The sequence below is a fragment of the Phyllostomus discolor genome, chromosome 4, assembly GCF_004126475.2.
Source record: "Phyllostomus discolor isolate MPI-MPIP mPhyDis1 chromosome 4, mPhyDis1.pri.v3, whole genome shotgun sequence".
In the NCBI taxonomy this organism is placed as follows: Eukaryota; Metazoa; Chordata; class Mammalia; order Chiroptera; family Phyllostomidae; genus Phyllostomus; species Phyllostomus discolor.
In genome coordinates, this window is record NC_040906.2 from 137,681,281 (window position 1) to 137,693,500 (window position 12,220).

Consider the following 12,220-nt stretch of genomic DNA (forward strand, 5'->3'; position numbering starts at 1 on the left):
GAAATTATTTTGTGTTTTGCTGGATTTTTAATAGTGTTGTGGATTTGCTGCCATTGCTAGCTAGCATTCAGTGATTTGATGCCAGTAGCACTCATTTAATCACTCCAATGCTGCTGTTATGTTTGCTAGGTTTCTGCAGTTTCTACTACTTCATACATTGCTCTCAGGAACAGGTAAACTAAGCCATAATATTAATCTTATGCATAAATGTAAAATTAATGCAATATATGTTTAATTATCCAAAAAAGTAAGATATTAAAATGCTTCAGTGATTCTATCAGTAGAGAATGAGGACTATTTTACTTTGAACATGGAAATTACACAAATATATTAGCATTTTCAAATACAGTGGTAAGCATCTAGTTGCATTATATGAAGTTATTTTAATGTTTTATGTTTAAATGAATAGTTGAAGTGTACAGTAAATTGTCTACAATTTTGTATTTAACTTTTATCTAGGTGTATATATATTACACAATTAATTATGAAGTATGTATTTCCCTTCTGTGATTGATCAAAGGAAGTTGTTTTCCCTGTTTACTGATTTCACTAAAAGTAGAAGCTTTAAGAGTTTAATCTTCTTTAAAATATAAAGGTTATCAGCTTTTATATAGATTGTTATTTAGAAGTATTTAGACAGAGGCTTCCAAGGCCTAGTTTCTCATAATCTATAATCATTTTAGAGCACATGGAAATGCCTGTGTTTTTGTGAAATGCTAAGCTTTGGATTAAAGGGAAAACTTCAGATAAGGGGAGGACAGAAAGAAAGACAGAAAGAAGGAAACAGAAATGTGGCCTTTTGGGTCAGAGTTGGGTATGTGACCTTGGGTGACAGAGTGACTAACCCCTCTGGCCCTTGTTTCCATTCTGCCAGTTTGAAAAAAGACTCACTTTCTGTGGGAATAGTATGACATTTTTTAGGTGCTCAAGATCATCTGATGATGATTTCTGTGTAGAAAAGCACTATTCAATTTTTAAAGGCATGCAGTTTTCTTAATAAAGGAGAGAAAAAGAAGTCTTTTACTTTAGTTTTGTTTTTTTCCCTTTCTTTTGAAGTGTAGCTCAGACCTTTTTTGGAAGGAAGATTATGCCTCTTTTAAACTAACAACTCTTTAACTCTGTTTTAACTATTTTGCCAAATAGGCATGGAGCAATTCTGAGGTGTCTTGAAAGCACCTGCTGTCAGACTGTTCTCCTTGGGAGGGGAAAGAGGCATCATGAGTTATGCTGCAGCCAGATAAGGTGCTGGATGCAGTGCTGCTGGGGCTTTGAAGGCTGCCAGGGACAGGAGCACCCCTGGCTGCGCCTTCGCTCTCTCTCAGGTGCAGCTTGCTCTGCGGAGGGCAGCTGGGGAAAGCTCCTGCCTGCTCTTCTCAGCAAATTACTCACAAGAGGTCCACTTTCTGCTGAGGGCAACCTTAAAATCCAAAAGATCAGAAGCAACTAGAAAAGAAGCAGCCAGCACCCTCCCCACTTGGAAAAGTTGGAATCAGATTGCTGCCTATCAAATGCTAGTTAGTATTCATGAGTCTAGACTACTGAATATGTTCTTTGAGAGAATAGAAGTGTTTTATTGTAATTGAGTCATGTGCTTGCAGAGCAGCTAATCATTGCTAAGTTGGTGAGGACACTTGTGTTCATGGCACTTATGTTCATGGCCATACTTGCTGGGTCTTTTCAATGGTAGACGCTCATCATTATGGGTGCAAGGCTGAGGCAATGATGGTTCATGCTCCTGCACAGATGCGTATGAGAAGTGAAAGAAAACAATGATCACTTTCTCTGTCTAGCTCTAAAGAACCGGTTTGTTTGATTAGGTAGTTGCAACACATGTAGGTGTGAGGGCAGTAACTTTATCAGTAAACTAATTCTCTGTCATACAAAAGAACGTCTGCTCGAGTCGCTTCCAACTTTCTGATTTTATGCGGTGCTGTTAGTTGTTAGCTCATGGTTAGAAAGATCTTCAGGAGAAGGAGCTGTTTTCCTTTTGAAGCATTTCCTGTGACTGTTCCTGAGAAGAGTTCTCTCAGAGAAACGATGGAAGTCGTTTGAAAAACAGACAAAACTAATCGGGGTGAGCAGCAAGTATATACGCTTCCCTAGATTTCTCCAGGTGATTCAGAGGCACTTCAAATGAATGAAATGAATACTTTCTGTTTTTCTCCATTTTCTAAAGCCAGAGAAATTAGGAATAAGTATGTTAAACTATAAAGCAGAGAAATCAATGAAAGAATTAGTAATTATTTTATAATAATATTAATAACCAAGAAGACTTTTATAATACTTATTTTTGTCTTTAAAAGGTAATTGTCATAGTCATATAATTAGTTAGTCAATTCTTTGCAGAAATGCAACCAAAAATTTGAATGTTTACTTAATTTAAATTTGTTGTTTCAAAGAACGTTTTCTATGAGTTGTATGGGTTTTAAAGACATAGGAGATAAATTCTTATTTTAGTAAACTGTAAACATTGAACAAATTTCAAAGCCAACTTCAGAAAAGGGGCCATATTGATTGTAATAGATGGATTCTGACATAGTTTTAATTGAATAACATCTGTCAGATACTTTAGACATAGTCATAGCTTCTGAAGATTTTTTTTTTGGTAACAAGAAGTTGGTAGCCTTGAAATGTTTTTTTCTTTCCTCTAGAGAATGCTTAGTCCTTGAATCTTGCAGATCAAAAAGTGGAACAATTTTCTATCCACTTTGAAGTTTTCTTTTTATTTCAAGATTATATTTTCTAATAATTTATTTAGAATATATAACTTTATTATTATTTTCTTTATTTTTCATTTTATTAAATGTTTTTGAAATTATTTAAGGCACTCATCAGGGAAGAAATATTAATGCATCTGCATATAATAAGTTTTCTTGCCTGTCGAGATTAAAGCTTTTTAAAACAATTATTACTTACAGTTTTGATAGTTCATGAGTAGTTTCTTGATAGTTCTTGATAGCTTCTGAGGTGAATTCCCTTGCCCTCTGTATGTAATCACTCATTTTCTCTGAGTATGGTTTCTTGATTTCTTAAGTATCTAGCCTAAATAGGGGTTTTAATGAAAGCCTACTGCTGAGGCTGAGGACCTGCAAGAGAGGATAATTCTGAGAGCTCTAGGTAAAGCACCAAGGCAACAGAGCCATGCCTCAGTCTGAACCACCGCTCCATCCAGACTCATTAACCATTTGTTCTTAATTCTGACAGAGATGATGAGACTTTCAGAGAAATAAAGGAAACAATGGGCTCTCTACAGATAAAACACTTATGGACACACAATTTTATACACAATTTTAAAGAGTCCCTTAAATCGATGGGCCGTATAACAGGGATCATATGCCCCATATAACCTTGCCTTAAAGATCATAAAAACAGCCCTGGCTGGCGTAGCTCAGTGGATTGAGCACGGGCTGGGAACCAAAGTGTCCCAGGTTCAATTCCCAGCCAGGGTACATTCCTGGGTTGCAGGCCATAACCCCCCAGCAACCGCACACTGATGTTTCTTTCTCTCTCTCTCTCTCCCTCCCTTCCCTCCCTAAAAATAAATAAATAAATCTTTAAAAAAAATTAAAAAAAAAGATCATAAAAACAAATTACTTGACATTCAGTGGTAGAAACAGTCTTGCCTACATAAAGGTAAGTCATTTTTCTCCTGTGAATAATGAATAAACCAAAGACCTTCGAAATGCTCTTGCTTTAAAAAAACTTAATTACCATTTGATAATTTCATGGACTATGTTAATCCACATTATAACGAAAATATTCACCCCCAGCTTAACTCTCCAAAACTATAAATAAATGATTAAATATATAAGTAAGGGATTAGGGACAACTGAAAATTCACATACTCAACATAGAGCACTTTCATTTAGATGAAAAGGGGACTGTATTTATACAAACTGACATATTTTACTTGTACCTCAAGAGCTCTTCTGTGCAGAAGGCCTTGACAGGCTAGTTTCTCTTGTCTATGGTAGTAGGCCTTTGGGTAGATACTTTGTGATTCCCTTAATTCAGATACTAGTCTTGTTCTAGATCAGACACTTAGTTACAGAGGGCTTTATATAGCATTTGTTTAGTCTATGAGATTTTACTGTCATCAGAACTATTCAGTGAAGACATAAAAGTGATGGACAAATTGAGCACAAAATAAGACCCTCAAAATACCTGTTTAATCTGAAAGACCCTATAGAATACCAGTGAGAAACCCGTGGTTCATAATGAGGAGAAGGATCTGCTTTTGGAGTTTTTGCCTGAAGTTGCTCCTTGTACGTGTGCTCTCGGGAACGGTGTGAACACGCGCTCCTTAGTCTCCATGTTTGCTCCAGCTGTTTTTGACAGAGGTCAGCTTCAGTGGGCAGAGTTTTCATGCCGTGACCCAACTGCACATCTGGAAAAGTATAATGCAGTAATAATTACATTGAATGAAGATTGTAGTAGGCCTAAAGACTGTGTGTGTGCGTGGGTGTGTGTGTAACTTTTGTCATCAGAATTATTAGGGCATCACTTTGGAAAACAAAATTATAAAAAATTCTTGATAATGATATTATAAAGACTAGAGAGATGTCTCCTTTTGATGTTTTTATCCCTTTCAACAATTAAAAAATAGCCAAAACTATAGTAATAGTGTTTCTCATTTGAAACATTAGTGTTTTAGCCATTAGAATAAAGTTGCAAGGACTATTTAAATCCAGGTTCTTTAAAGATATATTTCAAACATGAATAATAAGCATTTTATACCTAAAGTAAATGCTACTTACAGTTTTGCCAGATAGGAAGAAAAGGAGATTGAGTTTAGGGTATGCTATTGACTGACTTTCTCATTTTAATCAACAATGGTATCTAAAACAAAAAACAAAACAAACTAAGCAAACAATTAGAATAGGGAGAGAATCTTAGAAATGGAGATCACATGGAGTGACAGGGAAGGGGGAGAATGGAGGAAAGGATACAGGGAATAAGAAGCATAATTGGTTAGGCACAAAATAAATAGGGGTATATTAAGAATAGTGTAGGAAATGGGGAAGGGGAGTGGTGAGGGGGAAAATGGAGATAACTGTACTTGAACAACAATAAAACAATTTAAAAAAGAAAATAGTTAATCAGCCAGTTAAAAAAGAATAGTATAGGAAATGGAAAGCCATACAACCCATATGTACAACCCATGAACATGAACTAAGGGTGGGGATTGCTGGAGGGAATGGAGGTGCTAGGCAGAGGGGGGCAAAGGAGAAAAATGGAACAACTGTAATAGCATAATCAATAAAATATATTTAATTAAAAAATTTTTTAAAATGAAAAAGAAATAAAACAAAATAAAATGGAGGTAATCCTGTAATTTGATTTCAAGTGAAATATATATATCTATATTTTAGGAAAGGTTAAGGTAAACTATGACTTTTTCTTAATGTTGGAAACTATTATAATCACCGTTACAATTTGATTTTTCTCGTGGGTCCATCCATTTCTCCAGATCATTCTTACTGTGGTCAGTAAGCCATTTTAGCTAAAATACGGGTTGCTTTATGGAAATCATGTACAGTATATGATCTTATATTATTAAGATCATTGGAATTATTCTGTCAATGTTAAGTTTATTGGGAAAAATTACTTAACAATATTTACTGTCTTTGTGATATCATTCTATATCTTAATTAGAAAGGTTTGTTAAGGACTTATAAAATTTGCATTAAAGAACACAGGAAAATTGTTATCTTTCAGATTATTGAAATAACATTCAATTTAATATTTTTCATGAATTGTTCAAAGAAGTTTCAAATTTTAGTTTTAATATTACTGAAAATTTTAGATATCAATGCTAACAATATTCAGTTTCAGTTTTTTCACCAATATCTGTTAATTTCACAATTTAATTCACTTACATAATCAGAAGTGATTACATATAAATACATGTAACACTTAACCTAGAAATTATAGTTTTGTTCACTTGCTTTGGTTACTCTTACATTAATTTTAGTTGAGTGTTTTTAGGAGATGATTCTGTGTATAAGACAGTACGCAAAGAACAATTAACCCTCTATTTCCCATTTTTATTACCACATTCATGAACTATCAAGGAATAGAATATTCAGAGGGAAAATAAGAATTATATTTATAGTCTGTGTATAAGACAGTATGCAAAGAACAATTAACCCTCTATTTCCCATTTTATTACCACATTCATGAACTATCAAGGAATAGAATATTCAAAAGGAAAATAAGAATTAATATTTATAGTGCATTGAATCCTTAATTTTAATACACCATAAATCTGAAGTAGTATTGGTAAACACTTATTACCTGTTTCTTGGTTTTTGTGGCATTGATGAGTAGTGATTTAATTTGAGTTGTAAAAGCTTAGCTTCAAATCCCTCATTCTGGATAGCTGAGTTTTCACTATGCTAAACATTTGCCAGCCAGCTTGGTATTATTGATTTTATTTACATACTTTAATTAAGACCTTACTCATCAGAATTTTACATTATTCTTTTTTGTTGTTTGTTTTAATCAGGTAGTCTGTGAAAGGGATTTCATCGTACTTTCATAAAAGTTATCTTTCCTAGAAGTTACATTGCCAAATGATGGTTGTTTTAACATCAGTATTTATGTTTTCCTGTTAGTAGTTGTCCTAAGCTATTCACAGTATCACAGCCGGTAAGGGCAGACAAACCCCTAACCAGTTGTTTGATTTGTTTGTTTTGTTTTTCACTTGCTTGTGCCCTTCCTTGTGGATCCATACTGTTGTCAGTGTGTGTACCTGTGCCAGCCCCTTTGGCTGTCAGTCATGAGCATCTTCCTGTCCTGTGGGGCTGAGTGAAAGACGACTCATATGGATTGCTACTGTGAAATCATGAGTGGAAGCCTACTGGGTTTTTGAAGGAATGAAGTATAGGAGCTCAGATTTGTGACAACTGGTTTTTGCCAGATAAGAACCCTTTTTCACTTGCTCTCCATCCTTAAGCAAGATTCACAAATAGGCTAAGATAATTTGCTATTTACTGAATTCTACTGTTTAAGCTATGAATCAACCTAACACTTGTATATCAATTGCATTTTCAGGTTATGAATGGAAAAATCTATATTTTAATGAAAGTGGTTATAATTGTTTTGTGTATAAATATATTAATTTAATTCTCACTTTAAAATCTACAAAAAGGCTTACTAACTACAAAATGTTAGAAGTACAGCCATTTGAATAAAAAATAGTTTAAAAAGTTTGGTGAGTAAGAATAGGGTAGAAAATTTGGTTGCAGATTTAACCAAAAACATGCTAGCACCCAAGCTTTGAGAAGAGTTCCATCAATTACAGAATTTACAGCTTCCATAACAAAATAATAAACCAATTAAATACACATGGATTTTTCCTGATATTGACACCAGAAAGGAAGTTTCTTCTGTGTAGTTTCACAGAGAAGATAGCCACTGCACGATTCCTGTATGAGTAACATCAGCACCGTGATACACACATATAGTGCTGTGGTAAAGGGCAGTTTGTAAAAGGAACTGTGGGAGCAGTGCGGGGAAGAGTCTGTATGGAAACACAGTGCAAGTACAGGTGCATGGTTGTCTGATGGCTTGGATTAATTCAAGTTAGATTTTGTAATATCTTAATTCATTTACTACAATCCCTCACAAAGACCTATGTAGATAATATTGCTTTAAGCAAAATTTTTAAATTTATTAAAATAAATTTTTTATTTATTTTAAATTTCAAAAATATTGAGGTACATTGTATTCAAAAAGATATACTCTATGAAGTGACTTGAGAGTAGTTCACTACAGCTGGGTAATTGTGGAGTCATTGATTTAATCAGCCAGACAGACACACAGGACATTAGGTATGCCTTGCACTTCTGAGTAGAAGGCCATCCCATTCTTAAGAGAGCACCTGTGGCCAAGCCAAGAAAACATGTTAAGTCTTTTAAAGTCTAGGCTGGTGAGACTTCCTGATTTTTTAAAGTAATAGGTTTTGTTATGAAAATTTAAGATGAAGATATTTTGAAATTATTATGATAGAATGACCATTTTAGACTGTGATTAATCCAAACCTTAAATATTTAGGAAGTCTGGAAGAGAAATCTTTTCTTTAGTCAGTTGGTTAGTCTTTGACCAACCTTAATTTAGTTTGCTTTGTAACGAAAAGTTTATATGCTGTCTATTTGCATTTGTGAATATTACTCTTTTCCCTCCATTGTCTTTTGTGCTTTCTCTTCTTTGAATAATCTTCCATCATATGGAGCTGGGGCACATTTAAAAGGACGTGCTTCTACACAGCTTGAGTTCTTTTGCACTGCAGCAGAGGTTTAGACCAGTGACCTTGCAGTATTTTGCAACCTAGTTTCCCATGGTTCTATTTTTGAGGTTTATGAATATAGATACCTTAGCATTTTTCTGTAGAACAATGTTGAGGCATAAAATCTTCTTCAAATTTCTATGCCTAGTGCTTTCCCACTCAATCAAGTAATTTCCAATTTAGAAAGCCCTTTAATATGTCTATAAATTATTTATTTGCATAGCCAAAATTAAAACAAAGACAAACAAACAGGAAACAAGACAAAAAAGAAAAATAACAACATTTATAGTAACTTGCTTTGATGGAGCTCTGGTTTTAAAACATCAATTTATATTACCAAAAATGTTTGCTAGAATAAATTTGTTTTCTACTATTTTAAAGCTTAATGATATATATATATTTATTTATTTTATTTTTATTTTTTAAAGATTTTATTTATTTATTTTTAGAGAGGGAAGGGAGGGAGAAAGAGAAAGAGAAACATGAATGTGCGGTTGCTGGGGGTCATGGCCTGCAACCCAGGTATGTACCCTGACTGGGAATTGAACCTGCGACACTTTGGTTCGCAGCCCATGCTCAATCCACTGAGCTACACCAGCCAGGGATTTAATGATATATTTTAAAAGGGTAAGCAGTATCTATCCTTTATAATTACTTCCATTTTGTTCTATATAACCTTAAATTCATCTTTATCATCATTTGACTATTATTCTTATGACTTACATTTCCAAAACCATGATAATGTATCGATCTCGATATTTTTTATTTTTATGTCTTTGGATGTAGAGGCGGGTAGGAATTGATTTCACATTTAGAATTACTATTGCAAATTAATATTATTTTGCTAGCATTGCCTGGGTGTGAGATCTAGATAAAAAACTAATGTTTTCCTTTATCGAAGATATTTACATCTAGAGTGCTTTCTTATAATATGTGCTGTGAACTTGCCCAGCACTACAATTTTTTAAACCTGTGGTTAACATCCAGTCCCCAAACAATGAAAACAAGTAAACCCCGATTTTTTCCACAGGGTTTCCTGGCTGGCTATTCCGAGGCTTTGCACGTGACAACCTGTTCTCCCACGTGAATGGAATACTCAGTGTCAATGTGGAAGCCTGGTCAGTTGGAAAGTTGCAGTAAAATTTTTCCCTCTTGTGTGCAGCACTTCCCAAACTCTTATTTCTGAAGAGTCATTGTGTTAGATGAAAGAAAGAAGTTTCCCTAAGATTGTTAGTTTTGCGACTTGCTATTCAGGGTACTTTACTATTTTGTATTTATACTCTAGGGCAGAAATTTTTCAGTCATTAGGCCTCAAACCATGTTTATACACGAAATTTATTCCTCTCTAAATTATTATTTGTGGAAATCTTTTTGCCCTGTCAATCACCTTAGACTGTTTTCAGATACATTTTATTATAATTTAGTACAGATGATAAGTATAGTCTGATCTAGATTTTCCGAAGACCTTGAATACCCATGTTTTATTATTCTAAGGCACAGTGGTGTGTGTGTGTTCTGTGTGTATGTGGTTTGGTTTTTGTTGTTGTTTAAAACTTTCAGGGACTTTCATTTCTCAGCCTCTTCTGAGTCCTATAGTGTCAGGTCAATGCAGAGGTAAAGAGTAAAGAGGACATGGAACAACACGATGTTTTGGGAGTGCTTCAGAACCCTAAAGCCTTATGTACTCTCAAAAATCTAAATTATGAAATTTTCAGAACCAGGAAAAATTAAACTGATAACTAATGTTTATCATGTCAGATAGCTGTTTATTGTACAATGTGTTTTAGTCTTGTCACAAAATACTCTGTGCTTTCCCACAGCCCCGTCATCCAGGGTGACCGTGTCACATATTAAAACATATATAAGACCATCAGTCCTGTTATTATTTAGATTATTTTGTTAGGAATACAAACTAAAAAAAGAAATCTGAGGAAGTTAGGATGTATATAACCCATTAGAATATCAGTATTGAAATATATTCCATAAGTAATACCAAATAACTTTTAAGGTATAAAACAAGCTGGTTTCAAGAAAAGATTTTCAGGGATATCCCGAGGCATCAGAAAAATAGGTAAAGGGATAAAATGGCCAACCTGTTTCGTAATTTGGAGAAAGTCAGTCTGAAGGATTTAGTTTATACACCATATTTATTTTGGTCTCCTACAAAAATATGATATAAAGAAGAAATGACAGAGTGCTTATATTTAGATTTAGGATATATTGTGCAAGCTTATCAAATTAATTACTTCACAGCAGGATATTTTTGGTTAACAGTTAATCTGATGTATAGATTGTTTTAGTATAGATTGCTTGACCATAGTATTCTTAACCCCTTAGGCTTCCACTAACGTAGTGGAAATCAACAGGAAGATTTATATTACTGTTTCTATGTATGTTACTTTTTCTCATAAACAAAATGTCTTTAAGATTTCTCTAAGTCCATTTCAAAGTATACATATTTTGCCAAGATTATTGATTTCAACTAAGTAATGATAGCTGCTCAACTATAAATGGGGTCTCTAACACCATGATTTTATATTTGTAATCTCAATTATGTATTATACAAGAAAATCAATTTCTAAAGATTTTTATAGTTATAAGCCTGGCATATCTCACTTAATCCTCACAAAACTTTTGTAAGTGGCATTGTTCCCACTTACACAGGAGGTTAGGGTTTATAGTAGTGAAAGTCTATTATCAAGGTAATACACCTAGTATAACAGGGTTAGGATTAAAGTCGCATGTCTCCAACTTCTAATGCAATGCTCTTTTTTACACAATAGCTAGTTTTTATGTTTTGTAAAAAACAACAAAAATATAAATATCAGATAAGATATAGTAATGTTAATAGAAAAATTAAAATACGGTATGATTCTCTGATTATTCAAGGTTTCAGATAAGTAAACTACGGGGCAGAAAAAAAATGTCTTCACTTACTTTTCACCTGGCATTAGAATTGACAGAAATACTTATCAGTATTGTTATTGGAAATAGATTTTAATATATATTTTTATACTCAAATGACAACTTGCATTTCTGTTGTGCTTTATATAGTTGAAAAAGCAATTTTATGACTGTTTTCTCATCCTACCCTGGAAAGAACAATGGAACACTATAGAAGTTATTATCTCCCAAAGTTGAAACCCTATCTTAATTATTGATCCCAGAGCTCAGCCAGAAAGTTGATTCTGAGTTCTATAGAACTGCTTTGTAGAACTTTGTGGTGGTAGGGGTGGCATTCCCAAAACTAGTTCTCAGTTTCACCAAACACTACACATAAACATAAAAGTACCACCTCTACTAAGTGGTAATGAAATTCATTTGTAGTTAAGTTACTTAGCCATATTTTCTGTACCCCCAAATTATCAAACACAGAGATAGCATTCCAGGCCCTCCAGCAAATATTTAATCTCTCTCTAGAAGTAGTTCAATTCTGTCCGTTCTGTTGAGCATACATAATTTCTGAATACAAACACCCTTCACACCTCACGACTTTAGTAAATAATAGTTGCTGCAGAGAGAAAGAGAGCACACACAACATCGTTGGTTCTATGATAGAAAAAGACCACATTGTGAACAAAGGAGAATTTTGAAAGTGAAATTTCTAATGTGCACTTAGAGAACCACCACTCTAATGAATCCCTAAAGACTGCAGATAATGTAATATTCTCCCAAGGAATGATGCTACGCATGTGTGTGTCGTGAACCCAAACCAGAAATTGGATTTTTAATTAGAATTATTGAAGAGGTTCTGCTGAAGACCAATGGTTTGGAGATGCCTCCAGCCTTGCCCCAGGCCTTGCATGCAGGGGGCACAAGTCTGTGTTATTTATTTATGGAGCATTTACCATCAAATTGTGGAGTTGACATTGTTGTGGATTTTGAAAGAAGTCATCCAAAAGTATTTGAGGACCAATATTTTCACTATAC

The 12,220-nt window shown here is 34.0% G+C and overlaps 1 protein-coding gene across 50 annotated transcripts in view; it reads left to right on the forward strand.

Annotated features, from left to right (window-relative positions):
* RIMS1 (regulating synaptic membrane exocytosis 1) overlaps positions 1-12,220 on the forward strand; it is a 420,732-nt gene that overhangs the window by 253,575 nt on the left and 154,937 nt on the right. For 3 of the 50 annotated variants that reach the window (XM_028508489.2, XM_028508492.2, XM_028508494.2), the window contains exons 1-2: positions 46-173; positions 9,321-9,408. The exons of 46 other annotated variants lie outside the window; for them this stretch is intronic. In XM_028508489.2, the coding sequence (XP_028364290.1) occupies positions 9,378-9,408 (31 nt within the window). In that variant the 5' untranslated portion in view covers positions 46-173; positions 9,321-9,377. Of the gene's footprint in view, positions 1-43; positions 174-9,320; positions 9,409-12,220 lie in introns of those variants that run through there. One more of the 50 variants, XM_036024354.1, reaches the window with a different exon arrangement.